This window comes from Chionomys nivalis, chromosome 12 (genome assembly GCF_950005125.1).
Source record: "Chionomys nivalis chromosome 12, mChiNiv1.1, whole genome shotgun sequence".
In the NCBI taxonomy this organism is placed as follows: Eukaryota; Metazoa; Chordata; class Mammalia; order Rodentia; family Cricetidae; genus Chionomys; species Chionomys nivalis.
Genome location: NC_080097.1, coordinates 56,390,816 through 56,416,041, shown reverse-complemented (window position 1 = coordinate 56,416,041; position 25,226 = coordinate 56,390,816). Strand labels below are relative to the sequence as shown.

At 42.3% G+C, this 25,226-nt stretch overlaps 3 protein-coding genes across 3 annotated transcripts in view; 2 read left to right on the top strand and 1 right to left on the bottom strand.

The window, feature by feature from the left end:
- The window catches only part of Rnf17 (ring finger protein 17), a 121,504-nt gene extending 113,256 nt beyond the window's left edge, over positions 1-8,248 (top strand). The window contains exons 32-35 of the mRNA XM_057786539.1: positions 2,022-2,184; positions 3,551-3,686; positions 5,929-6,118; positions 8,021-8,248. Of these exons, the coding sequence (XP_057642522.1) occupies positions 2,022-2,184; positions 3,551-3,686; positions 5,929-6,118; positions 8,021-8,119 (588 nt within the window). The 3' untranslated portion in view covers positions 8,120-8,248. The remainder of the gene's footprint in view (positions 1-2,021; positions 2,185-3,550; positions 3,687-5,928; positions 6,119-8,020) is intronic.
- Positions 8,249-10,608: 2,360 nt separating this feature from the next.
- Positions 10,609-25,226, bottom strand: part of Cenpj (centromere protein J) — a 45,158-nt gene continuing 30,540 nt past the window's right edge. Inside the window, exons 10-17 of the mRNA XM_057786750.1 lie at positions 23,255-23,494; positions 20,011-20,095; positions 16,654-16,718; positions 16,329-16,442; positions 14,548-14,688; positions 14,389-14,473; positions 14,188-14,308; positions 10,609-10,890 (exon numbers count right to left, since the gene is read on the bottom strand). Coding sequence (XP_057642733.1) covers positions 10,698-10,890; positions 14,188-14,308; positions 14,389-14,473; positions 14,548-14,688; positions 16,329-16,442; positions 16,654-16,718; positions 20,011-20,095; positions 23,255-23,494 — 1,044 coding nt within the window. The 3' untranslated portion in view covers positions 10,609-10,697. The remainder of the gene's footprint in view (positions 10,891-14,187; positions 14,309-14,388; positions 14,474-14,547; positions 14,689-16,328; positions 16,443-16,653; positions 16,719-20,010; positions 20,096-23,254; positions 23,495-25,226) is intronic.
- Positions 12,543-13,202, top strand: LOC130885287 (cytochrome c oxidase subunit 4 isoform 1, mitochondrial-like). Its single transcript, XM_057786751.1, has one exon. It carries the CDS (start codon positions 12,599-12,601, stop codon positions 13,106-13,108), a length of 510 nt encoding a protein of 169 aa, XP_057642734.1. The 5' UTR covers positions 12,543-12,598; the 3' UTR covers positions 13,109-13,202.

The window sequence follows — 25,226 nt, the reverse complement described above, 5'->3', positions numbered from 1 at the left end:
TAGATTTATTTAATGTTATGGTTTTTGCCTATACGTATGTATGTGCACCAGATACATTCCTGGTGCCCATGGAAATCAGAAGAGGTTTATCAGGTCTCCTGGAATTGAAATTAGATGGTTTCGAGTCATTGTATTGTGAGTGCTGGGAGCTGAACCCAGGTCCTCTACAAAAGCAACTACTGGCCGGGCGGTGGTGGCGCACGCCTTTAATCCCAACACTTGGGAGGCAGAGGCAGGCGGATCTCTGTGAGTTCGAGTCCAGCCTGGTCTAGAAGAGCTAGTTCCAGGACAGGAAACAAAAAGCTACGGAGAAACCCTGTCTCGAAAAATCCAAAAAAAAAAAAAAAAAAAAAGAGCTAGTTCCAGGACAGACTCCAAAACCACAGAGAAACCCTGTCTCGAGAAACCAAACAAACGAACAAACAAAAAAAAAAAAAAAAAAAAAAAAAAGCCCCTTCTTTAGGCGGATCTCTGTGAGTTCGAGACCAGCCTGGTGTACAGAGCAAGTTCCAGGACAGGCTCCAAAGCCACAGAGAAACCCTGTCTCGGAAAAAAAAAAAAAAAAAAAAAAAAAAAAAAAAAAAAAAAAAAAAAAAAAAAACTTGCATCAAAAGCAACTACTGCTCTAAACTACTAAGCATTCTCTCCAACTCCAACCCCAGGTTATTCTTAAAGCATATTTATTTTTAACTTATTTTATACCTACGGGTGTTGTATGTCAGAGGCCAGAAGAGGTTGTGCAGAATCTCTAACTGGAGTTACAGATGGTTATGAGTCAACACATGGGTGTTGAGGTACAAACCCAGGTCGTCTGAAGAACAGTCCTCTGTGCTCTTAACCAGTGAGCCATCTCTTCAGCCCCAAATGTGTAGCCCAAGTAAGCATATCCTACTTGCCTGATTACTTATGTTTTTAAGGTGGACCTTTCCCTTCTGTGAAATATTGAACATCTCACCCTTATATCTCTCCCTGCACTGAACTTATAATGTTCTTATCCTTGCTCTGGTTTTTCTGAACTACTTAAGACATTTCCCACACTGTCTATTCATGGTATTTGACCGTCTTTGTCTCTAGACGATAGGTCCATGTGTGGAGGTGTGTGTGCCTGTGCCGAGGTCAAAGGTCCTCATGCCTACATGGCAAGTGCTTTATTCCCTGAGCTGTCTCTCCAGGCCTAACTAAGAATTCTTTGTTTTACCTGGGACAAAAGTGTCATTAGAGCTATTTCTTGGGAAAATTTTACCTCATTTTTAAAAGAAATGTTATTTTAAAGTTGTTTATAAATTAGGAATTTCTTCATTCTGGCAATACATAACTATGAAATATCTCTTCCATTCTAAGAGACTTAAACTTTTGCTGGACCTCACAGCCAGAATTATTATACACACTGTGAGGTCATTTAAGCCATCCTCTGACTTCCACACATGTGCTCTGGTACCCATGTGCCTCCCCCACAATATAAATACATGTAAAATAATTTTAATTAAAAATGTACATGATGGTCAAAACCCAAAGAGTTTCTTAATTAAGTCTAGCTCAATACTTCGTTATGTTGCAGTCAAGATACTGATGGGGACTATAGAATCCACTTCTGAAGAGTCATTGCCAGGTATGGTGATACATGGCTGGGATTCGAACTCAGGAGGTAGAAGCAGATGAGTAATGGTTTGAGGCCAGTATTAGCTACATGACACCCTGTCTCAGAACAAGTAAATATTCACTTGATATGTCTAGAAGGCTCACTGCTGGCTTGGGGGCCCTTTCAGGGGACTGTTCCAAGCATAGCTTAGTACTTCCTGGAACACAACTATTTCTACAACGAGTCTTCACAACCTCACTCTTCTTCAGTTAAGTCTCTTGGCTTCAAGATCAGTGTGGCAAGACACAGAGGGCACCCACAGAGCCACAGAACAGGAGGCAGTGGCCACTGGGCCCTGACTGGAGGCCACCCACAGGTGAATTCAAGAAATTACAGAATTTGCAAGGCTGTTTTTCCTTCTCTCCCTGCCACTCCCTTGTAGGTGTATATTTGCCTTGATTCTGCAGAAAGCTGTTCTCACCATCCTGGTGACACAGATGACAGTGGAATCAGTTGGGAATCTGAGTCAGAGAACCTGGAGGAAGCACTGCAGAGATATAACAAGAATGTGGAGAACTTCCCTCCCCTGACAGACTTTAGTTCAGGTATGTTCATGCTGTGCCCGGGTTCTTGGTAAGATTGCCCTGTATCCAATGGGCAGGGAGTTCGGAGGGTTATTTATAATCTAAGTGGCATCTCCTCTCCTCAACTTCACATGTAGGCTTTCTAGATCCTAAAGACACCCGTTTCCTAAATTAGGAAGTGACCCAAGTGCATGAAGTAACATGTCTCTCTTGTGGGGACGGTTTCACTCTGCAAGAGTCAGGTGAGCTGAAAAAGTAAGGGTCTACAGACGCTTGTTTTTAAGTTGGAGGCTTTCCCACTAGCTCTACTTGTGAAAGCTGACTTTCGGGCTGCAGTGGTAATGAATAACTACAATAACCTGGACGACAGTCCTGAGGCTGTGATGGTTTGTCAGGATAAGTTAAAATTCTTACGTTCTCCTTTGCAGTCTGTTCTTCACATTGTTATTAATGCCCATGATTCTTTTCTGAGGAAAATTTACCCACTTGCCAATGACAGTCCCTGAATACCAGGAGTATCTTCACATTTTCCTGTATGGGGCATAGAGCTGTATTTATTCATGGTCTGTTGCATGTAACTGTATGTTTAAGCGAAGAGTAAAACATACCAGCCTAACTTCTTACCTGATTTAACTTGATAATCTTCTGGTAAGCTATAACTTATTTTGACTGATAACTGCTTTTGCTTGGATTGTCCTTCCCTCAGACTGTCTATCACAGTAAAAGTCTCTTGCTCAGCTCTCCCCATGTTGGAGGTCTTATCTTCTCTTACCTCTCCCAGCATGAAGCAGCATCAGCCCCCTCCCCCCAGCCCATGTTACAGAAGCACAGTGAGCAGGTGCCACTCAGCTGCATCTGCAGTGATTGCAAGGGCGCTGTGCGCTTAGGCCTCACAGTTAAGGCCTGTGTAAGAGGAAACTCATCAGATGGGTTTTGTGTACACCGACTTTCCAGTCCAGAAGGAAAATCCTTCCTCATTCATGCATACCTCCAGGAAAAGTCCTAGTCGGGACATAATGTAATTTCTGGATCTAAACACACATGGTCTGTTTATTTCACAGCTACTTTATGCCTCCAGGGTTGCTTTTCTTTTTCCAATGCTGAGGATCTAATCAGGACTTTGCCCATGTGGAGCAAGTATTCTACTCTGCCAGTGAGACCTTACCTGTGTGAAAGTAGAACTAGGAAATCTGAGGATGGGCGGGTGTCTTTCTTCAAAACATAATCCTTAGATATTAATGAGAAAAGTTGATAAATGTAGACAGAAAAGGGGAAGCCACCATAAGGCCAGACAGTCTTCAGTTCTGTGTAGTGATCATATGATTATATATTTATTTCTTTGTAATTTTTTAAGTTTATGATTTGTTCCCGCTTTCTGCTTTTCCAGAAATGCCTTGCCTTGCAGAATATGCTGACGGCTTGTGGTACAGAGCAAAGATCATTTCCATTAAAGAATTCAATCCTTTATCTGTCCTGGTACTATTTGTTGATTATGGGTCCACAGAGAAGCTGACAGTAAACAGGTAAAGGAGAAGAAAAAGTTGAATAAGAGGCTTTTCTTCATTCTGGCAACACATTATACCTGTTGCATTCTAAGAGACTGGAACTTTTGCTGGACCTCACAGTCAGAATTATGAGACACACTGTGAGGTCACTTAAGACTTGAGACTGCTGACTGTTCACCCAAACTGCTTATTTGACCTGCCTGTAAGGGAACAAAATAGCCAGACAGTGGTGGCACATAACCTTTGATCTCAGTAGAGGCAGGAGATCTCTGTGTTCAAGGCCAGCCTGATCTACAGAGTGAGTCCCAGGACAGCCAGGGCTACACAGAGAAACCCTGTCTTGAAAACAGAGAGAGATAAAATCCAACCTTACTTGCTTTGGGTTTCCCATGTAATCAACTTTTACAACCTAAACTAATGCATAGCCTTAATCTTAAATTTTGTAGTCTTCCATATCTCTAACTCAGAAAACAGTGTATAAGTGCTATGAAAAATCATTTGGTAAAAGCAACAAATAGGTTGAAAAGCAGCCTATAAAAATGAATGTCATGGGGCTGGAGAGATGGCTCAGTGGTTAAGAGCATTGCCTGCTCTTCCAAAGGTCCTGAGTTCAATTCCCAGCAACCACATGGTGGCTCACAACCATCTGTAAAGAGGTCTGGCGCCCTCTTCTGGCCTTCAGGCATACACACAGACAGAATATTGTTTACATAATAAATAAATATTTAAAAAAAAAAATGAATGTCATATATGTTGAAAGCAACATAGACATTGCTTTATAATAAAGTATTTGTTAATCTGTGTCAGTGGGGATGAGTTGAAGTTAGTAAAGTTTCATCACTCATAAAATTCTGTTAAACATTTCTCTAAAGTGTCTCTCATTTCATTCCCATGTGATGTTTTCTCTGCTGTTCAGTAAAAGAGGGAGCAAAGCCCTTTGTTAGGGACACGCAGACACAGGGACAGACAGAGTCCTAGGGCAGCATTCAGGCAAGCTGGCAGGCACATATTTAGACTCATGACAGACAGGGCAGAGACATGGAGAGCATGAAGTAGAAGACTCAGATCTGGGCTCGTTCTTGGTTAAATTACTCCAAGGAGAAGCGCTTTTCTTTTGCTTAATTTTATATATTTTTTATTTTATTGGCAACTAGGCTTTGCATTAATGCATTAAAACTGATACACTTCATTAGTTTTACAGTTACTTTACAGGTGTATATATATGTGTGCACATATAGACCACAGTGCATGTGTTGAAGTCAGAAGAAAACCTACAGGAGTTACTTCCCTCCCTCCACCACATGGGATCCTGAAACTGAACTCAGGTCTTAGGCTCCTCAGCAGTAAGCCCCCCCCCCCGCCCCCACTGAGCCATCTCACCAGACTGGACTGATAATTTTAAAAATATATCCATTTTATTATTTTTTACTTATGTGTATGTATATGGGTTTAATGCAGATTAGCACAGGTATCAAACAAGATCATAGGTATCAGATCCTCTTGGAGCTGAATTTACTAGTAGTTGTAAGCCACCAGATATAGGTACCAGGACTCCAGATTAGGTCCTCTGCAAGAGGAATATATACTTTGACCACTGAGTCATTGCTTTAGCCCCAAATTGGGAATTTTGAATATATTTTTTTATTTTGATAGGATATATATAAAGTTTATCATCTTAGTATTTTAGATGTACAATTAATGGGCTCCTAAGTACATTGACAATATTGTTCAACTTTATACTTTACATTTCCAAAACATTTTAAATCAATATACACATATACACAAAAATTCTGCCCACTAAATAACCATGCTCCATTTTACCCTCAGCCCAGTAAGCTACTTTCTTCCCTTCTGTTCTTTATCTAGTCTTCAAGATTCATCCATGTGACATATGCCAGTTTGCTTCCTAAGGCTGCTGTGTCTGTCTCAACTTTAGACACCCTTCATGAGTTGGCATTGGCACTGCTCTGCTTCTTCTATTGTGAACAAGGCTGTAATGAATATGAGTATATAGGTACCTTGTTAAATTTGAAATGTATACCAGAATCATATATGATTCTCCATAGCAGCAGTGCCATTTTACATCGGTAACAGTGCCCAAGGGCTTTGGTTTTTCTGACTTTTCTTCACTGTGCTCCTAGTGTCATTTTCACAAATTCCAGTGTCATGAAACTTTTGTTTTCTACTGAGTGATAGAGTTTTAAATATGAGAATTTGGATTGTGACATTGTGATCATTTTATCAATCTCTTTTCTAACAGACTCCGTCAGATTCCTGTTCAGCTTATGCAGTATCCAGCCCAGGCCATAAAAGTTCTCTTGGCAGGATTTAAACCTCCCTTAAGTGACTCGGGAAAGGCAAGAATACCATACTGTCCCAAGTGGAGCATGGAAGCATTGTGGACCATGATAGACTGTCTCCAAGGAAAACAACTTTACGCTTCCTCTGTGGTAATTATCTATTTTAATTAGCCAAATTATCTTAAAGCTATTTACATAAACCCTACTAACTTTGCAAAGCATTTTGCTTCTGCTTAAGAACAATAGTTAAAGCACAGAAAGCTGCGTAGACTATAGAAGTTCAGTCTTAAGGCTAGCTAACTCTTCCTATGGGGGCTTGGGATGGAACTCAGTAGAGCACTTGCCTCACATGCACAAAACCATGGTGAACCAAGTATGGTGAGGTACACCTGTGATCCCCATTCAGGATATGCAAGCAGGTGGTCAGCACCCTGGGCCCTGTCACACCCACCAAAGAAAAAAGTGAGCTTTAACAAACTTTATCTAAAGTGATACATATAATGAGTAATATAAAATATAAAGATGCATATCCTATAATCAAAGAACCTTCAAGTTAATGAAAAACAAGCATGCATAGCATTAATCAGAGGTAAGATCAAACAAAGGACAGTAGAAGTATAGGTAATTTTGTAGGCTCAGGAGAAATGTAAGAAATGATTATTTCATCTGAAGAGACCTGGAAAGGTACTTAAGAAACCTCTTAGTAGGCACTCAAGTAACTCACTAGGAAAGTAGGCCTAGAAAATGACACCCAAGCTGCATCCTGAAAACTGAGGAGCACTATGATCAGAGAGACTGGAACTGTAAGGTGGCCAGACCTATATCAAAACTACAGGTCAGGGGGCTGGAGAGGTGGCTCCAGTGAGGAGCACGCACTTGCTGCTCTTGCAGAGGGACCTAGGTTTGGTTCCCAGTGGCTCACAACTGTCTACCCGTTCCTATAATTTGCCCTCTTCTGAGCTTGCTGGAACTGTATATACACTGTGAACTTAGATCATGAAGGCAAAGCACTCATACACAAAGACCGATTAGTTTAAAAGATAGTATGTAAAGTAGTATCTAGATAGTATCTAAATCTTTTTAAGCTTAACATATCACAATAGTATCCCACAGGCAACCAGGAACCTTGTTTTGCATAGTATCCTAGAACTGGAAAGTTTATACACACACACACACACACACACACACACACACAAAATCTGGCTTCTGGTTTAACATTATAAACCCCAGGACTCCCAGACCTCCTTGACACAGCCCTGAGCTGGTGACAGAGAAGGTACCTTGTGGGTGGCCTTTGGTCCTTATGACTGGTATTCAGGCCCTCCTGCTTCCCTCCTTCATATTCTCTGCCAGGTCCTAGAACAAAGAATCCTGCACACTGCCTTCCATAAGGCTCGTGGTGAAACAAGGCTATTACTAGAAAATACTTCTGGAATACTCCTATTTTGTATCATGCATGCTGTACATAGTTTATACAAGATGTTTCTCAAGAAGTTAGTGAAAGTACAGACTGGCCAAGTACTTATTGTAAATATAAATATCTTCATCTCTATGAACAGCTGCCAAATTTTAGTTTATGCATAGCGGATATAATGTGTGGTGTATAGAATGTAAAGGTACTTTAATGGGGGAGAATGGAAGGAATAGGATTTAGCAGGAAACCATCAAAGATGCCCTCTGAAGGTAGAGTATTAATTAGTCTTAGGAGCCTTCCTCCCAATCAAAGAAGGCATGGAGGAGGGAAAGGGCACCCAAGACAATACTGTGTTTTATTTGCTGGTGTTGGTTTTTGGTGATCTTCCTGATTCTTCCTCCTGACTGTTAGGATTACAGGTGTACACCCAGCTACATTATTATTTTCTTGATAACTTTTTGTTTTGGTTTGGTTTTTTTGAGACAGGGTTTCTCTGTGTAGCCTTGACAATCCTGGAACTCTCTGTAGACCAGGCTGGCCTCAAACTCAGAGATCTGCCAGCCTCTGCATCCTGAGTGCTGGGATTAAAAGTGTGTGCCACCATTGCCCAGTTGATAACTGTATCTTTCAATTTTTAGGCTCAGGTACCAGAACAAATAGTGACATTATATGAAGATGAACAATACCCAGTTCATATGTCCTTGGTAGAAATGGGGCTTGCAGATAAAGATGAATGATGTAAGTGTACATTCTTGGTCAAACATTTAGTCAGCAAATGGGTGTCTACACATAACTGCTATGGCAGAGATTAATGCTAAATTGCTTATGAAAGCACCTCAGATATTCTAATTTCTCAAAAGATGAAGTTCTATAAGAACTCTCCTCCAGATTTTGTCACCTTAGGCCTTTCTGCCCCTGGAACACCATTATCAATGACCCCTTGTATTTGTAAATATGATCAGGAATGACTGTCATGACTGCCCTAGTCTGATGGGTATGGGGCAAGCCAAACAGGACAGTAGGCACCACAAGTAACTTGTGCTCATTACCAAATAGCAGGCATACAGAAGCACTGGGGGACCCAGCCAGCTAACAAGTGGTTCAGCTAAAATAAAGCATTAAAGGCAAGTCTTACAGTAACATTTGTTTGTTTGTTTGTTTGTTTTTTCAGGTGTACAAGAGCACCTGTAGCTGCCCAGAAAGTTTTTGTTAGATTTATACCATTTCAGGTTTGACTTTTAACTTGTTCTGCAGTGGTATCATTTTTCCTCCTTCAGTCATATTTGTTATATTGTTAAAGAATGGTGTGGGGAAAAGTTATTATTTTCTTTGAAACTTTTGTTTTTACTGTAATTTCAAAATAAAATTTAGGCACATAGAAATTTTAGTTCATGTTATTAATTAACACTTTGCTTAAGAAATATCAGAACTGTTGATGGTCCTGCAGTGTCTCACCTCACCCCCACTCCCTTACAGAGGTATGATTGAGTTGACGTGTATAGCTACATAAGTCTTTGTATTGTAGCCGCATATGAACCTGTAAGACCGAGCACCACAGCCTAGGTAGCGTTCCCACTGTTGGCTCTGCTGTGTTGGTGGCAGCTCTACTGCACTAAGCTCTCTGCCCATCTGAATGCAACCTTACTGTTAGCTGCTGAGCTGGCAGTGGGCTTTGCTGTTGTTTTTCAGTTGCATTCTCCTACAGGCCTTATACATGTGAGAGGTTCTTCCTCTATGTGCGTAGTAGTGGAACTTGCTAGGTCAAGGAGTAGTTACTTTTGAAAAGTTACACATTCCTGAAGATGGCAGTTGACACCTTTTCTTTTAAAGTTCATGCCCTACTTAAAAATTCTTCCACATTAGACTGGTAACAGTTTTGTGTTTTGTTGTTTTTCACATTTGGGATTTTGTTTTGTTTGGGGGGGCTTTGTTGTTACTGTTGTTGTTGTTTCTGGATTTTTAAGACAGGGTTTCTCTGTGTAATAGCCCTTGCTGTCCTGGAACTTACTCTGTAGACCAGGCTGGCTCAAATTCACAGAGATCCACCTGCCTCTGCCTCCTAAGTGCTGGGATTAAAAGTGTGTGCCACTACCTCCTGGCCATTCAGTTCTTAAATCAACTGGAACTGATATTTTTTAATGAGTAATTGTCAATACCTATTGTCCTAGTTATTGTTAACTTACAGTGAGCAACTTGCCCTTTCTTGGCTTGCTTGTGCTGCGTACCACGTCTCTGGTAACAACATGAAGGCTGTAATTTGTTCATGCCTGCTACTTCTGTTTTAAGATTTATTTTTGTACACAGTATTCTGTCTGCACATATGCCTGCAGGCCAGAAGAGGGCATCAGATCTCGTTATAGATGGTTGTGAGCCGGGCGATGGTGGCGCACGCCTTTAATCCCAGCACTCGGGAGGCAGAGGCAGGCGGATCTCTGTGAGTTCGAGACCAGCCTGGTCTACAGAGCTAGTTCCAGGACAGGCTCCAAAGCCACAGAGAAACTCTGTCTCGAAAAACCAAAAATAAAAATAAAAATATAGATGGTTGTGAACACTAGGAATTGAACTCAGGTCCTCTGGAAGAGCAGTCAGTGCTCTTAACCACTGAGCCATCATCTCTCCAGCCCACTACTTCTGTTTTTGACAAGTTATACAGCCACTCAGGTTGTAACTGCGTTCTCCTAAGACTATTTACTACTTGTAATATGGTTTGGCCTATTTGTGTTCATGAGTCTTTGTAGCAGTAAACGACAGTTTTCATTTTATTATTGGCTGCATAATGTTTTGATGCTCACTTTCTGGGAAGCCACAGCCTGGGGAGCAAGTATTTGAGACACCTCTTCTGCTTCTTATTTTAAAAGCCTGCACAAGCCATGTGTGGTGGCACATGGCTTTAATTCTATCACTGGGGACACAGAGGCCAGTGGATCTCTGTGAATTCAACGTTATACTGACCTACAAAGTGAGTTCCAGGCTAGTCCTGGCTACATAGTGGGGCCCAGTCTCAAAAAAACAAGAACAAAAAGCACAGATGTTAAAAACAATAACAAAAACTGTACATAGTCTACAACAAAGTAATTATGCTTTCTCTTCCTAATTGTAGAAAGACACACTAGGGGAGCTAGCTGCTTCTGTGTTTCAAAGAATGTAAAACAGGAAGAAACTGTGATAAAACTTTAATTTTAAAAATCAAATAATCTTTACATTTAGACATACACATATGCACACACACATACACTATAAATTAAACAACTCAACACACAAGAAATGTACATACTCTGAACAGAAAAGCCATTTAGTGTTAGTTCATGAAGACCTTTACAGTTCCGTGTCCATTAGAACGTTACCATCTTTGTCCTTTACTCTGACTCGACCAGATGTGTACTTTGTCTCTTGGTGGCCATTTGCATAGACAGTTTTAACAGTCCCATCTGGATATTCTCGTCTCTTGAACTGGGCAGTATGGAGCTCTCTTTGGCCATTATTAAACTCTATGATTTTGTTGCCATCACTGCAAAATTTAAACCAGAATATAATTTTTTTAAAAACTATATCAGTAGGACCTAGGCATAGTGGCAGGCACATGACTGTAATACCAGCCCTCGGGAGTCGAGGATAGGAGGACAGAGTTCAAGACCAGCCTGAGCTACAGGTGCAAAACAGGGCCGCTGAAATTTAAAACAGAGCTGGAGGTAGCTCAGTGGAAAAATACTTGCCTGGCGGGCATGAGACCTTGGTTCATTGCTCAATAGTATGTAAGAACAGAAAGAAAAGAAACAACAGGAAAGCAGCTAAAAGTAGCCTTTTTATTCTGGCGATTATTTCTTCTCCTAAACACACTCCATGGTCCTCTTCCCAACTATAATATTTCATTTCAGTTCTAGCTACCAAGTTAGCCTTTACATGTGACCATGAAAGTTTCTTTTAAAAACTCTTTTCCTTTTTTTTTTTTTTTTTTTTTTTGGACAGTTTTTGTGTAGCCCTACCTGCCTGCAGCTCACTATGCAAAGTGGACTGTCCTCAAACATCCATCAATCCACCTGCCTCCTTAGTGCTGGGAGTAAAGGCTTGTGCATGTCATTATGCCCAACTCAAAGGGGGTCATTCATTGTGTTAAAGTTTAGCTGTTCAGGTTCCTTGGGGGAAGGCTGGGATGGCTCCTTTTTTTTTCCCCCACTAAATTGAAGACCACCTAAGTACTTTGAACAACAAAACAAATAGAATATGAAAAAATTAACACAAAGACATGTTGGGCATATCTGTGGGACATTCACAATAAATTTCCAGGCTTAGGTCCAAAGTGCCATGACCAACAGAAGCCTGGAAATCAGCAATTTGTAACATAGATGGGCAGGTGTTACTAGCAGAACATCCTGTGCCACATACACACGTGAGACCCAAATCCATTCCAAGAGTTGGTGCTCTCCTGGGGATCCCTGCCCAGCACAGCTGCATATCAACATCCAGGTGGTTCAGTGGCACACTACATCTTGAGAGCCACTGCTCTGAACTAATTAATCTATGTTGAAGCTAGATGCATAGGTACATACTTTTTATTTCTCTGCTTATTACACAAAATTTCAAATATAAGACAAAAAAATTTTAAATTTGTTCTGATGTTACTCAATGTATAGTAGCTTTCTAATTTTTTCAACTACTGTTTATTTGCATGTGTATCAGATTTCTACACTAAGGGGGAAACAGTGCACTGACCAAGTCGGTGTATCACTTCAATCAGTTTTAGCTTTCTTGGCAGTTTGTACCATAGGCTTCATGTTGGTTAGTGCGTTGTTTCCAAAGATGGGATACTTAGTGGTCACATCCTAAGGTAAAGAGGGGAAAACTCAAGAATTGGATGTAGCAGAGCTTCCCCAGGGCTGTGATTAAAATAAACTCTATATCATTAGGTTGGTTACAATGCACACCTATAATCTCAGCATGGGATAGACAAAGGCAAGAAGGTCAGGAGTTCGAGGCCAGCCTAAGCTACAAGAGACTCTGCTTTTAAAAAGTCCCTAGCCAGGCGGTGGTGGCACACATCTTTAATCCCAGCACTCAGGAGGCAGAGGCAGGCGGATCCCAGCCTGGTCTATAAGAGCTAGTTCAGGACAGGCACCAAAAACTACAGAGAAACCCTGTCTTGAAAATCCAGATAGACGGTCGCGAGCTGCCGGGGTGTAGAGGGCGGTCGAGGCGGTCGCTAGGGCAGCGGTGGCAGAATGTTGGCTGCAAGGGCACTTAGCCTAATTGGCAAGAGAGCCATTTCCACCTCGGTGTGTGTTCGAGCACATGGGAGTGTTGTGAAGAGTGAAGACTATGCTCTCCCTAGTTATGTTGATCGGCGTGACTACCCCTTGCCTGATGTGGCACATGTTAAGCAGCTGTCTGCCAGCCAGAAGGCCCTGAAGGAGAAGGAGAAGGAAGACTGGAGCAGCCTGTCCAGGGATGAGAAAGTCCAATTGTACCGAATCCAGTTTAATGAGAGCTTCGCTGAGATGAACAGGAGCACCAACGAGTGGAAAACAGTTGTGGGCCTGGCTATGTTCTTTATTGGCTTCACTGCGCTTGTTCTGATTTGGGAGAAGCACTATGTGTACGGCCCTATCCCTCATACATTTGATCGTGACTGGGTAGCCATGCAGACCAAGTGGATGCTGGACATGAAGGCCAACCCCATTCAGGGCTTCTCTGCCAAGTGGGACTACGACAAGAACGAGTGGAAGAAGTGAGACCTCGCCGCTTGCCAGCCCCCTCCCCTCACTCGGCATGCTGGAAGCCGCTGTGTTCAAAGGTCCATGCTAATAAATGACCAGTTTACGTGAAAAAAAAAAATCCAGATAGATAGATAGATTAGATAGATTAGATAGATAGATAGATAGATAGATAGATAGATAGATAGATAGATAGATAGATAGATAGATAGATAGATAGATGATGGAGAGAGGGAGAGGGAGGGAGGGAAAAAGGGAGGGAGGGAGGGAGGGAGGGAGAGAGGGAGAGGGAGGGAGGGAGGGAGGGGAGGAAAGAAAGAATAAAAAGTCCCTGGATTGGGCAGCCAGGGATCACATAAAGCTAACTTTCAGAAATAATTATTCAGAAGGACAAATAAAGAGTTTGTTGGTTTTGAAAGGTTTGGATCAAATATGTCAAGAGAGTAAACTGTAACAGACTGGGCAGAGAGGTTGAGAATTTAAAAATACAAGCAAGAGAGGACAGGTTCAGTGGCTGTGTCAGCTGCACAGAGGGCAGCCTGCCTTCTGTGTCTCATTCTGCTTTCAGGGTTCACGTAACTTCTAAACAAATAACTACCTCTCCCTTCCTCTCCTGAGTACTGAGCAGACTCTCTCTAAATCCTGTTAGCTCACATTGCTTCTAAACTTCCCAGTGCAAGCATGCTTTTCTCTGACTCTGTGTACACTTCTCATTCAGCTCACTGAGACTTCTAGTCACTAGTATATTTCGTTTTGTATTTGGGAGGGTGCAGAGCCAAAAGAATTCTCTACTTTATTCCCTTAAGACAAGGTCTCTCACTAAACTGGAAGCTTGCCATTTGAGCCAGGCTTGCTTACTAATGAGCTTCCAGAACCCACCTATCTTTCCCCTACCCCATCTCCAATGCTGAGGTTCCAGGAACATGCATCCACGTCGTATACAGGGTGGTAAGTCCCACTCAAATCTTCATGACTACACAGCAAGTGTTGTTCTCTACTGAGCCAGATCCCAGCCCCAAATGTTTCAGATGTAAAAAAAAAAAAGTTGAACCATGAAAATTTGGAAAATGGAGAAACAGATTTAAGAGGCAGCATACCGTTGTACTCGGACAATTGTGCCATCTGGAAAGATGCTCTCTTCTTGACCATCAGCAAATAAATTCTTAATAGTTTGGTCAGGGAATGTGATTTCTTTCCTTCCATCTGGGAAATGTTTTTCTGTTTTAAAAATGGTTGTTATCAATATATGTTTTTAAGAAAGATTGGAATTTAACAAAGTAGACAAAGTGAGTTTGTACCTATTTGTCCACTTGAGAAATGTAAGACTTCAAGGCCTTCTGGGTATGTGGTGTGAGTGGTCTGAGCAGCAGCGTAGTAGTAGACCTGCAAAGACATTTAGTCAGTTGCCCCTGCTCCTGAGATGATGCTCCTAGAAGCAGCGCCCTGAGCATACGTACCACTCTCTCATCAGGCATGACCTGCTTCACGTCACCATTAAAAAACGTAACAGTGATGCTCTTCCCATCTGCACTCACTTCTTTCCGAGTTCCATTGGGAAACATTATAACCCGGCACCCATTTTTATAAACCTTTTCTACCTAAAAAGACACAAGGTAAGATTTCCTCCTCAGACCATGCAACAGAGATACAAGGAATCCCAGCCTGTTTACCCATGTCCAAATTCTTACAATAAAAAATGAAACACTTCCTAAAATCAGAAGTAGAGAACACCTTTATTTCATCAGGGTCATGCTGCTCTGAGTTAGTTGTTGCTGTTCATATTTCATTTATACTAACAACTCACCTAAAACAAAACCTCTCCTCATCATCATGGTACCCTACAGAGACTCAGAAAGCATGGCTACTTCTTGAGGACTAAGGAGGATAAACAGTTTGAAAAACATGGCTACTTCCCTTGACTGTTTATCCTCCTCAGTCCTCAAGGCTAGCCTAAACTTTGGCCATATCCTTTCAATTAATGATCAAGATTGGGGTATATGAGACAGATCTGTCCCTTAGTCACCTCCTCCAAACAAGTATCATTGATGTGCTTTTCGCTCCTTTTGATCAGCACACCCCCTTTTTCCACTTGGAAATGTTTGTGAGGCCAAGACAGAGACCAGAGAGGTGGCTTACAGGGTAAAGGCACTTGCTGTCAAGCCTGAAAAACTGAGTTCAATCCTCAGGACCCAGATATTGGAAAGAGAATACCAACTCCTGGAAGTTGTACTCTGACTCCCTCATTTGTTCTGTGGCACACACGTGCCCACACAAATAACTGTAAGGCCAAAACAAAGTTGTGCAAGCTGGCAATACAAAGACCAGAGAAGAGAAAATCTAGGAGACCTAGTTGTGTGTGATGTAAGAATGAAGATAAAGGGTGATATTCCTCCTTTTGTATATCACGAAATGTTCAAGCCCCACAGTCCTGAAGCTAAGCAGCTCCATAGCCTTCAAGACTCTAGTCACATACCAGAAGAGTCACTGATGGGCTGCATGCATAATGTTCGCCCCTGCTAGTACAACGAAGCGTCCTAGCCATCATGCAGTGCAGCATCACATGACATGTTTGTGGTAACAGTGTGAGGCTATGCTGAGTTACCAAATAAAGTACAGAATACTTGATAACATAAAACAGCTATGTGCTGGTTTATGTGCTTTCTGTACTATGTTCTCAGCGCATACTCCTATATAAAAGAGTTTACATGAACTCCATACTGTGTGTTTGTATCATCACTGTCTCCTGTACTTAAGCTCATCTTGTATCACTTTGTTCAACTAGGCCCTCAGGACAATAGCTCTACCATATACATTCCTGTGCTCACACACCCATACATTCATACACAGACATGGCATGCCCCTGGCCTGAGGTAGATGATCTCATTTAGGTCTGTGTAAGCTCATTCTAAGATGTTCCTGTGATAACATAACCTGTAAGAATGCAGTTCTCAGAACAGTCCGGCTGTCAAGGGACACTCTTCTCAGAGTATAGACCCCCTATTTTATGCATGGTTATTTGTACTATACCACATTCACTATTTTTTAAATGATTTATTTTTATGAGAATTGGTGTTTTGCCTGCATGTGTATCATATCCCCTAAAACTGTAGTAATAGACAATTGTAAGCTGCCATATGGGTGTTGGGGATTGAGCCTGGGTTCTCTGGAAAAGCAGCCAGTGTTCTTAACCACTGAGCCATCTCTCCAGTCCCATATTCATTACTTTAAATTCATTTACCTTTCCATCAGGATGACTGATTTCTCCCTGGATTTCTTCCTCTTTTTCCTCTTTGTTTTTATATTCAAGATCTGGGAAGTTCACTGGTTCACAAGGCTCTCTGGGCAAGGCAGCCTAGAAGACAAGATGCATTAAGCAGTTACAACCTGTACTACTAAATAAAAGCCATATTCTAAAATTATGTGATACTATGTCCAGTGTTTGTTGTTATATAAAACAACATTTACAATAAAAACCCTTCTTTATTCCTGGTTTAGAAACTCAGCATTCCATTTCAATTCTGAATAAAGTACATTCACATGTTTAACAATATAAAAAAATTTACTTGTCCTTTATCCGAGATGCCCAAATCACGAGGAGGCACAGACTTGGCTCTTTGAGATAGATTCCCTGTTAGAATGTAATTATTAGAGTTAGTTTTAATACTTAATGAAAATATTTAATTTATTGATCTGGTAAAACTATTTCCTTTGGGGGCCAGTGAGATAGCAGGTAAAAGCACTTGCCACCAAGCCTTGGAACCCACAATGGGAGGAGAGAACCAGCTTCACAAGCTGTCAGTCACCTTCCACATCAGCACAATGGTTCACACATATCCACACCAGACACAAAGCATTTCCTTTATCAGTGCTGTTTTATCTAACTCTACCTTCTTGTTTATTTGTGTGTATGTGTGAGTCTGTCTGCCAATATACAATGTACTCAGGCATTCGGGTACCAAAGGAAGCAGGAAGAGGGCATCAGATCTCCTAGAGCTGGAGTTATAGGCAGTGGTGAGCTATCCAGTGTGGGTGCTGGGAACAGAACTTGAGTCCTGAGAGCTCCATCACTGAGCCATCCCTCTAGCCCTGCCTTAGAGGTCCCAAACAGCCAGCACCAGCAGTTCCATACAATAATGGATTTAGAAAACACCAACATCTGAAAGGTTAGTTTATGGACGATAGAAGAGTGCAGAGGCTGGCTTTAAGTCCACCAGAGGGCACATGGGAGCCAGGGCTCTGGTGCCAGCAAGATGTTTCCTCTGTCTGCACAGGATACAAGAAGAATGCCATTCTTTAACTGACAGGGCAAATGTGCAAATTATACAACTATAATTGCCACATCATTTCTAACCTTTAACCTCCATCAGAGATGAGATACTTCTCCCTTTTTATAGGTGAGGAAATGAGACCAAGGCTGAGAGGATAAATTACTGTATCTCTAAGGCAGAACCAGAATTAGTGCCCCGCCAGCTGATTACACACCGAATTCTCTGTTATAATCTAGTATGAAACTGAACCCTCAGACTATCTACAGCTGGACCAGGGGACAGGAGCATGCAGAGATTTCTAGGTGCAGGCTCATCTGCAGTACTGTACAGACAGGTGTGACATAAGAGGGGAGAAAAGAAACTAGATAACAAGTGGTGCTTGAACAGCCAGACAGATTTCACAGGTGCTGTGGCTCATAAGCTGATAAGGTAAAACTTAAAACACAGGAGACTAGAGAGATGGCTCAGCAGTTAAGACCCCGATTCAGTTCCCAACAACCACAGAGCAGCTACCAACATTCTGTAACTCTAGTTCCAGGGGATCCAATGTCCTCTTCTGGCCTCTGCAGGCACCAGGCAGGCATGTGATGCACATGCCTACATGCAGACAAAACATCCATAACACATACTTTAACAAAACAAACGCCACCATGCAAGGAAAAAGGAGGCCCTGCAACATTAATAATTTTTGATAAACAGAAGAGATAATGAGCAGACATAGGCCAGCCTTAGCTTCATAGCAAGTTCAAGGGTAACCTAAACTCTCTGAGACCCCATTTTTTTTTAAGGGTTTGACAAGTAATAGACTGAGAAAAGATATTTGAGATAGAAGTAGATCAGAATGGTTAAAGTCTTAAATAAGTTATTTTCAAAAGAAAACCATAGCTGAGTTGAGTTGTAAAGCACCTGTCTTGAATACATGAAGCCCTGGGTTTCAATTCCCTATAACTGGGGGGAAAATTCATATAGGTAAACCAGCAAAGGCAGTGGTGTTCGATGTAATTAAATAATCAGAAAAATGCAAATTAAAGCAATGATAACAAGAGTTATACATTTACCTGGCTGTTAAAAACTAAAATCTGACAGTGTTGAATATTGGGCAAGAGTGGAACCAGGTACTTTCTTAGCTATTGAGAAAACCGGGCTAATGAGGGTTCAGTAAAGAAACATACACACTGCCAATCTAGAGGACCCACGTGGAAGGACAGCACAGACTCCTACAAGCTGTCTTCTCAGTCCACATGTGCAGCTCACAAGCAACACAATAAATAAGTGTGATAAACTGTAAGAGTGTACTCGTATGTTTTGGGAATATTTTGGTACAATCTAGTGGCATTAAAGATATTCTACCAGTTGCCCAGTTACACCAGCACTTGCTATGTCCTAGAAAAAACATGTGGGGCTGGAGAGATGGCTCAGCGGTTAAGAGCACTGACTGTTCTTCCAGAGTACCTGAGTTCAATTCCCAGCAACCACATGGTGGCTCACAACCATCTGTAATGAGGTCTGGCGCCCTCATCTGGCCTGCAGGCATACATGGAGGCATACAGTTGTATACATAATAAGTAAAATCTTTAAAAAAGAAAAAACGTGTATTCCAGTTACAGACAAGAATGTCCATGATATTGATGCAGCACACACTGATTAATACAAGTGAATTTGTTGACGCTGGAGAGACAACCCAACAGTTAAGAGCACTGGCTGATTTTGCAAAGGACCTGGGTTCAGTTCCCAGCATGCACCTGGCAAACTCATAACAATTACAGAAAGAAACAGTGTGAAACAATTTATCAATTGTATGGGCACATGAAGGTTTTTGTTTTGTTTTTTGTTATTTTTAATGTTTGTTTCTTTTTCTAATTTTATTTGAATTTTTTTATGTATAAAAGCTTTGCATGTATACCAACATGCAGGAAGAGGGTATCAGAGCCTATTACAGATGGTTGTGAGCCACCAAGTAGTTGCTGGGAAATGAACTCAGGACCTTTAGAAGAGCAGTCAGTGCTCTTAACCTTTGAGCCATTTCTTCAACCCTGAGCACATGTAGTTTAAAAGATTACATGGAATGCTATATCAGGAATTATCTGAGGAGTAGGACCAATAGAGAAACCCCCCCTAAAGAGATATACCCCCCTACACATACAGACACACAGACACACACACTTCAAGTTTCTCCAGGAAATTTATGATGAGGTAGGGAAAGGCTACATACAGTACAGGCTCCAGTGGAGAATGGGCCTCAGGAAGAGCACTCAGTTCTGACAGCTTATCTCACAACTAAATGAATACATGCATATTTCCTGGCCTTTGTCTATACTCTAAAATTGAACCATTACAGTTTGCACAAGCTATAAATGAATCCATTTTCCTTTACAAGTCTGTTCCCTAACTCCTTTTGAAACGGGAACTAAGGCAGCATCTTATATGCTGGTGATGCAGAGGCTCAAGAACGTTCATTTAATTCCTAGAATACAGTCTTCTCTCGTCCTGCTGCTCCCATCCACCTCACTCTAAGCCAGTCTCACTTGGCGGCCCAGATTGGCCTGCACCTGTAGTGACCCTCCTGCCAGTGGAGCAACAGGCGTGGTCACCACACTCAGCTCAGATTCTCTATAAAGTTCTGAAATATAAAAGGGCCATGCAGCCTCTTACCTTGTGCTGGCAAATACTTTTTCTTATATTTTTCTACCTGGGCTCTTGAAGAAACATGACTCTTTTGAAATTGAATAGATGAATTCTATGAGACAATTTTTAAGATAATTATTAGTCTACATTTCATGTCACTGAGTAAAATTAACTCATTTAAGAGCTGTTCATCTGTACTCCCACTTACCACAGTAAGTGGCTATCTAGGAATGAACCACACAGTATCCCCCAACTCAAGACACACAGCAGACCTTCATATCAGGCTCTTCCTCAAGCTGCCCTCTTGTCCCCACTGGTTGATGAGGTTGCTTTACACTTCCCCCATTCCCAAATTTGTGCCCATTACCAGCACTGTCAGGCTCTCCCCACCACCAATCTGTGCTCTGTCTGGTCTTAGCTAGGACAATCCCAGAAGTTGCCACCATCAATTCTAACAATACCGCCAATAAACAGGTGCACAAATCACAAAGATTTAGACTATGGGGTAGCCCACCAAACAGTTCACCAGGTATTCTAAAGAGTCAGGGTTGCTTCATAAAATGGTAAAGTATTTAAAGGCTAGGAGGCCATGATTTCTACAGCTCTTTTCTACTGCTTTGGCCACACACAAAACATGGTTAGATGTTCAGAGCAATGGCAGTTTGGGGCTCCATCACACCCCTTTCATCTCTCCACTAGGAAGCTTCCATGATGAAGTACAGTGGAGGACAAGCGAATGTCTCTTCCAGGGTATTGTGTAATGATAGTGATATTTCATTTGTATTATTTTGTTGTTGTTTTTCAAGACGGGGTTTCTCTGTAGCTTTGGGGCCTATCTTGGAACTAGCTCTTGTAGACCAGGCTGACCTTGAACTCACAGAGATCCACACCTGCCTCTGCCTCCCAAGTGCTGGGATTAAAAGGTGTGTGCCACCACCACCCAGCTCGTTTGTATTTTAATAAAAGTTTGCCTGAAAGATCAGAGTAAAACAGCTGCACTGATCATCAGCCTTACAAACCAGGCTGTGGTGATGCAACACCTTTAATCCCAGTAGCTACACTAGTTTGCCATAGAAACCAGGCAGTGATGGTGCACACCTTTAATCCCAGGCCTTGAGAGGAATATAAAATGGGAGGAGACAACTCTGTCAGTCTCATTCAGGGATTCCAAGAGACAGGATCTCCATTTCAGACTTAAGCCCGTGGCTGGCTGTTTTGCTTTTCTGACCTTCAGGTTGAACCTCCAATATCTGTCCCTGGGATTTTATTAATCGTGCTACAGTACTGTATCCCGTCTTTGCAGATCATTCCTCTAAACTCTCTTCCAGGCAATGTTCACAGCCTAGAGCACACAAGGACCTAACAGTTCTTGATCCATACATGTTTGGTACATCCTCCACCTGTAGCCGTCAGCCTTCTGCTAGAGCTTCATTCATGGTTCATGACAGTTACTCTTACCATTGCAAACCTGCATCCTCCTCCCCTGTGAGTAGCATTCACCTTTGCCACAATCCAGCTCTACACCAAAGAGCTCAACAACAACAGCAGTTATCGTTTGGATGCATGGTCTCCCACTCATGTGGCCCCCACCGCAGCCACAAACCAGCCTTCCTGCTATCCTAGTTTGCTTTCTATGGTTGTGATAAAGACCGTGGCCAAACGCTGGGGGAAGGGAGTGGGGGTGTCCTAAATTGCAGTCCACCACTAAGAAAAGCTACGGAAGGAACTCAAGGTAGGAAATGAGGCAGAGATAGATCACAGAGGAACACTGCTTTCTAGCCTACTCTTCATGTAGTTGGCTTGCTTATACTAGTCAGGACCACCTGCCCAGCAGTAGCCAGGCCTACAGTAGGCTGGGCCCTCCTTCATTAATCAAGTAAATGCCCACGCCAACTAGCCTATAGGCCAATGTAATGAAGCATCTTCTTAACTAAGGTTCACTTGTTCTAGGTGACTATAGTTTGGCCAGTATACCGCCATAAGACCTTTTGTTTCCACTCAAACAACTTCCCCACATCTACCTCCTGCCTCCTCTTCCACCCTTTTAGATCAGGTGAGCATGCTCCTGTTTTCCTAAGAAAGACCTTTTGGGGATTTCCCACCAGCTGCCACTATGCATCAGCCTGGTCTGGGCTTGCCACACAACAGACTACACCTAAGCAGTGCCCTCTTCCCTGAGTCAGACTAACCTGTTCCTTCTACAGTAACAAAATCCTTGCCCCCAGCCACTACCTCAATCCCTTCACCCACGATCAAGGGCTCTACAGGAATCTTACGCTCTACCATGTCTTCCCTCTTTCCACAGTCAGCACTCCAGGGTTAGAGTCTTAATGTGTACAACTTTCTGGGCTTAGAAAATAACCTGGCCAATTTAGTCCTCAACAGGCACAGCAGGCCACTCTGAATCTCAGGTACTGTCCCTTGACTCAGGACACCATGACGCTCTCTGGACGGTCATCCTCATGACTTTACCACTGCTTTATCACTAAGCCAGCTCTTTTCCACGAGTACCTCATGAAGCACAAATTCTAAATGTATCAAGTGTCGTCCCCAAGCTGCACTTTCTCTAACAGCGTCTAGGGCAGCACTTTACAATGATAGCTAGGAGGCCTGCCATGTTTACCTCATCATTCCTGAGCACCATGGTAGTCTGAATAAGAATGGCCCCCATTGGGTCATATATATGTGAATACTTGGTTCCCAGATGGTGGAACTGTTTGGGAAGCATTAGGAGGTGTGGCCTTGTTGGAGGAGGTGTGTCACTGCCGATGGGCTTTGAGGTTTCAAAGTCCATCCCATTCCCAATGACCTCTTTCTGTCTCTTGCTTGAGGATCAGGATATAAAATCTTAGCTACTCCTCAAGCACCATGCCTGCCGCTGCCATGCTCACCACCATGATATTTGTGAACTCTTAGCTCTGCAACTATGAGCCTCAAATTAAATGCTTCTTTTATAAGTTTCCTTGGTCACAATGTTTTGTCATAGCAATAGCAAAGTGATTAAGACAAGTGATAAACTAACTACACATCATCCAGAATTCCCTTCCTGAACAAATTCAAGTTGACATGTGAACTACAGTGCTTTTGACTTGTGCAATGATCACCCCTGAACATTTCCTGACTTTTGAGTCTTGTGAGAGTCCTCCTGGATCTGTTAAACACTAACTTCTCACCCTTTGGATCCACCACTCCATTTCCTGGCTTTATGAGTTTAAATGGACACACATTTACCATCACCCTGATTTGGCAAAACCAGCTCCCCCAAACCTACCGTGGCGTCATCCTTGTTTGTGGCTGTCCCGTACTGGGCCTTGGGGCTGCTCTCAACAGCCTCTGCTCTCTTCCAGGCGTCCAGTCGGAATCTTTCCATGACTTTTATCTCTTCTCGGAGGTCTGTATTCTCTCTGACTAGCATTTCTATCTGGCTTCTAAGGCGACCATGTGCACTTGACCATTTTGTCTCCTTCCTTTTCAGATCTTCCTGTAAATCTGTTATTTGCTGTTTCAGAGCCTCTCAAAAGAAAAGTTACTAGAATTAATGTAATGGGGAAAGAGATACATCAATAAAACAAAGTGTCAGCCCACCTCCACAGGAGAAGAGGCCTAGACAGTAAATGACACTGGGGTTTTCAGGAGATGGGATGTGGAAGTCAGGTCAGTGCTCACCTGACACTGTCAACAATGAGTGAAAAGCCAGGAGAAAGCAGAGCAGCACTGAGTGTGGTGTGAGGGAGCGCAGCATAACCTAACTACTACTAAAGCAGCAGCAAAGAAAAATGACGGGAACTCCTGCACAGAAGACTAGGGATCCATGAGTGAGGTCGCCCAAAGGTGGAGAGTGACTTCTGACTGCTCAGTCAGTTCCAAATTACATCCCTTGTTCAACGCCCAATCCCCTCGCACTATGCACTTGACCAGTCTTTAAAAAATACTGTCAGCCAGGCGTGATGGTGCACGCCTTCAATCTCAGCACTAGGAGGGCAGAGGCAGGCAGATCTCTTTGAGTTCGAGGCCTGCCTGGGCTACAGAATGAGTTCCAGGACAGCCAGAGCTGTTACACAAAGAAACTCCATCTCGAAAAACTGGAAGAAAAATTAAGGAAAATAAAGAAAATGATGGAGGAATGTGGCTCAGCAGTGAAGTGCTTGCCAGGCAAGAACAAGGCGCTGGGTGTGAGCCCCAATAGCACAGTGAGAAATGTAGGGAAGGGAGGGACAGGAGTGGAGAGGGCTGGGAATATACCCAGAAGCAGAACACAGGCCTCTGTATGAGAGCCTAGGTTCAATCCCAAGCAGAAGGGAAAGTGCTCCTCTTGTACCCTGGAGACTAGTGAAGCAGGCTCGCCTCACAGGACTGAGAAGTGGCCTTTCAGTGCCTGCCTGGTTAGTGTTAGTACCTCTACTTCATAAAACTGAAAGGGAAGGAACACTAAGATTCATTCATTCTGTGAAACCAGTATTACTCTGATACCAAAACCCATACAAGCACACAACAAAAGTTCACATTTATGTAGTTTCAGGCCCCATCTTGGGTTTCAGGATCCTCAGTGCTGAGGATTGAGCCCTAGGGTTTAAGAATGCCAGGCAAGTGCGGAGTTAGATCCTCAAGCTTGAAAATTCTCAGTAAAAGTATATGCCGATCAAATTAAATAATACTTTAAGGCTATACAGTATGATCAGGCTGATTTCATTCCAGGGGTTCAAGGGTGGTTAAATATATAAATTCATAAATGCAATACAACACATAAATAGATTCAGGAACAGAAATCCCATGTTCACCTCAATGGATACAGAAAGTCTTAGACAATATTCAATATCCTTCATAATAAAATCCCTGAAGAAACTAGGAACAGAATCCTAGAGCAATAAGACAGGAGAAATAAAAGTGATACAAATAAGGAAGAAATTCAGTTGTCTCTCTGTGAAGAAAACATGAACCTATCTAAAACCCTAAAGCCTCTACTAGAAAACCTTCAGATCTGACACATTTGGCAGAGTTACAGGATATATAGTCAATATACAAAATATAACTAATTCACTAATACATTAATCTCATTCACTTGAGAACTTGGCAGAAATCAGGAAAACAATCTGTTAAAATAGTGTATGTATGTATGTACGTCAGAGGCTGTGGAAATATACAGCATATGGCAATTGATAATTCAGATGTCCACCCACCAGGGGAATGACTGATGAAAGTTAATCCTGTCCAGGAAGGTCTGCAGGACCATTGACTCTGGAAAC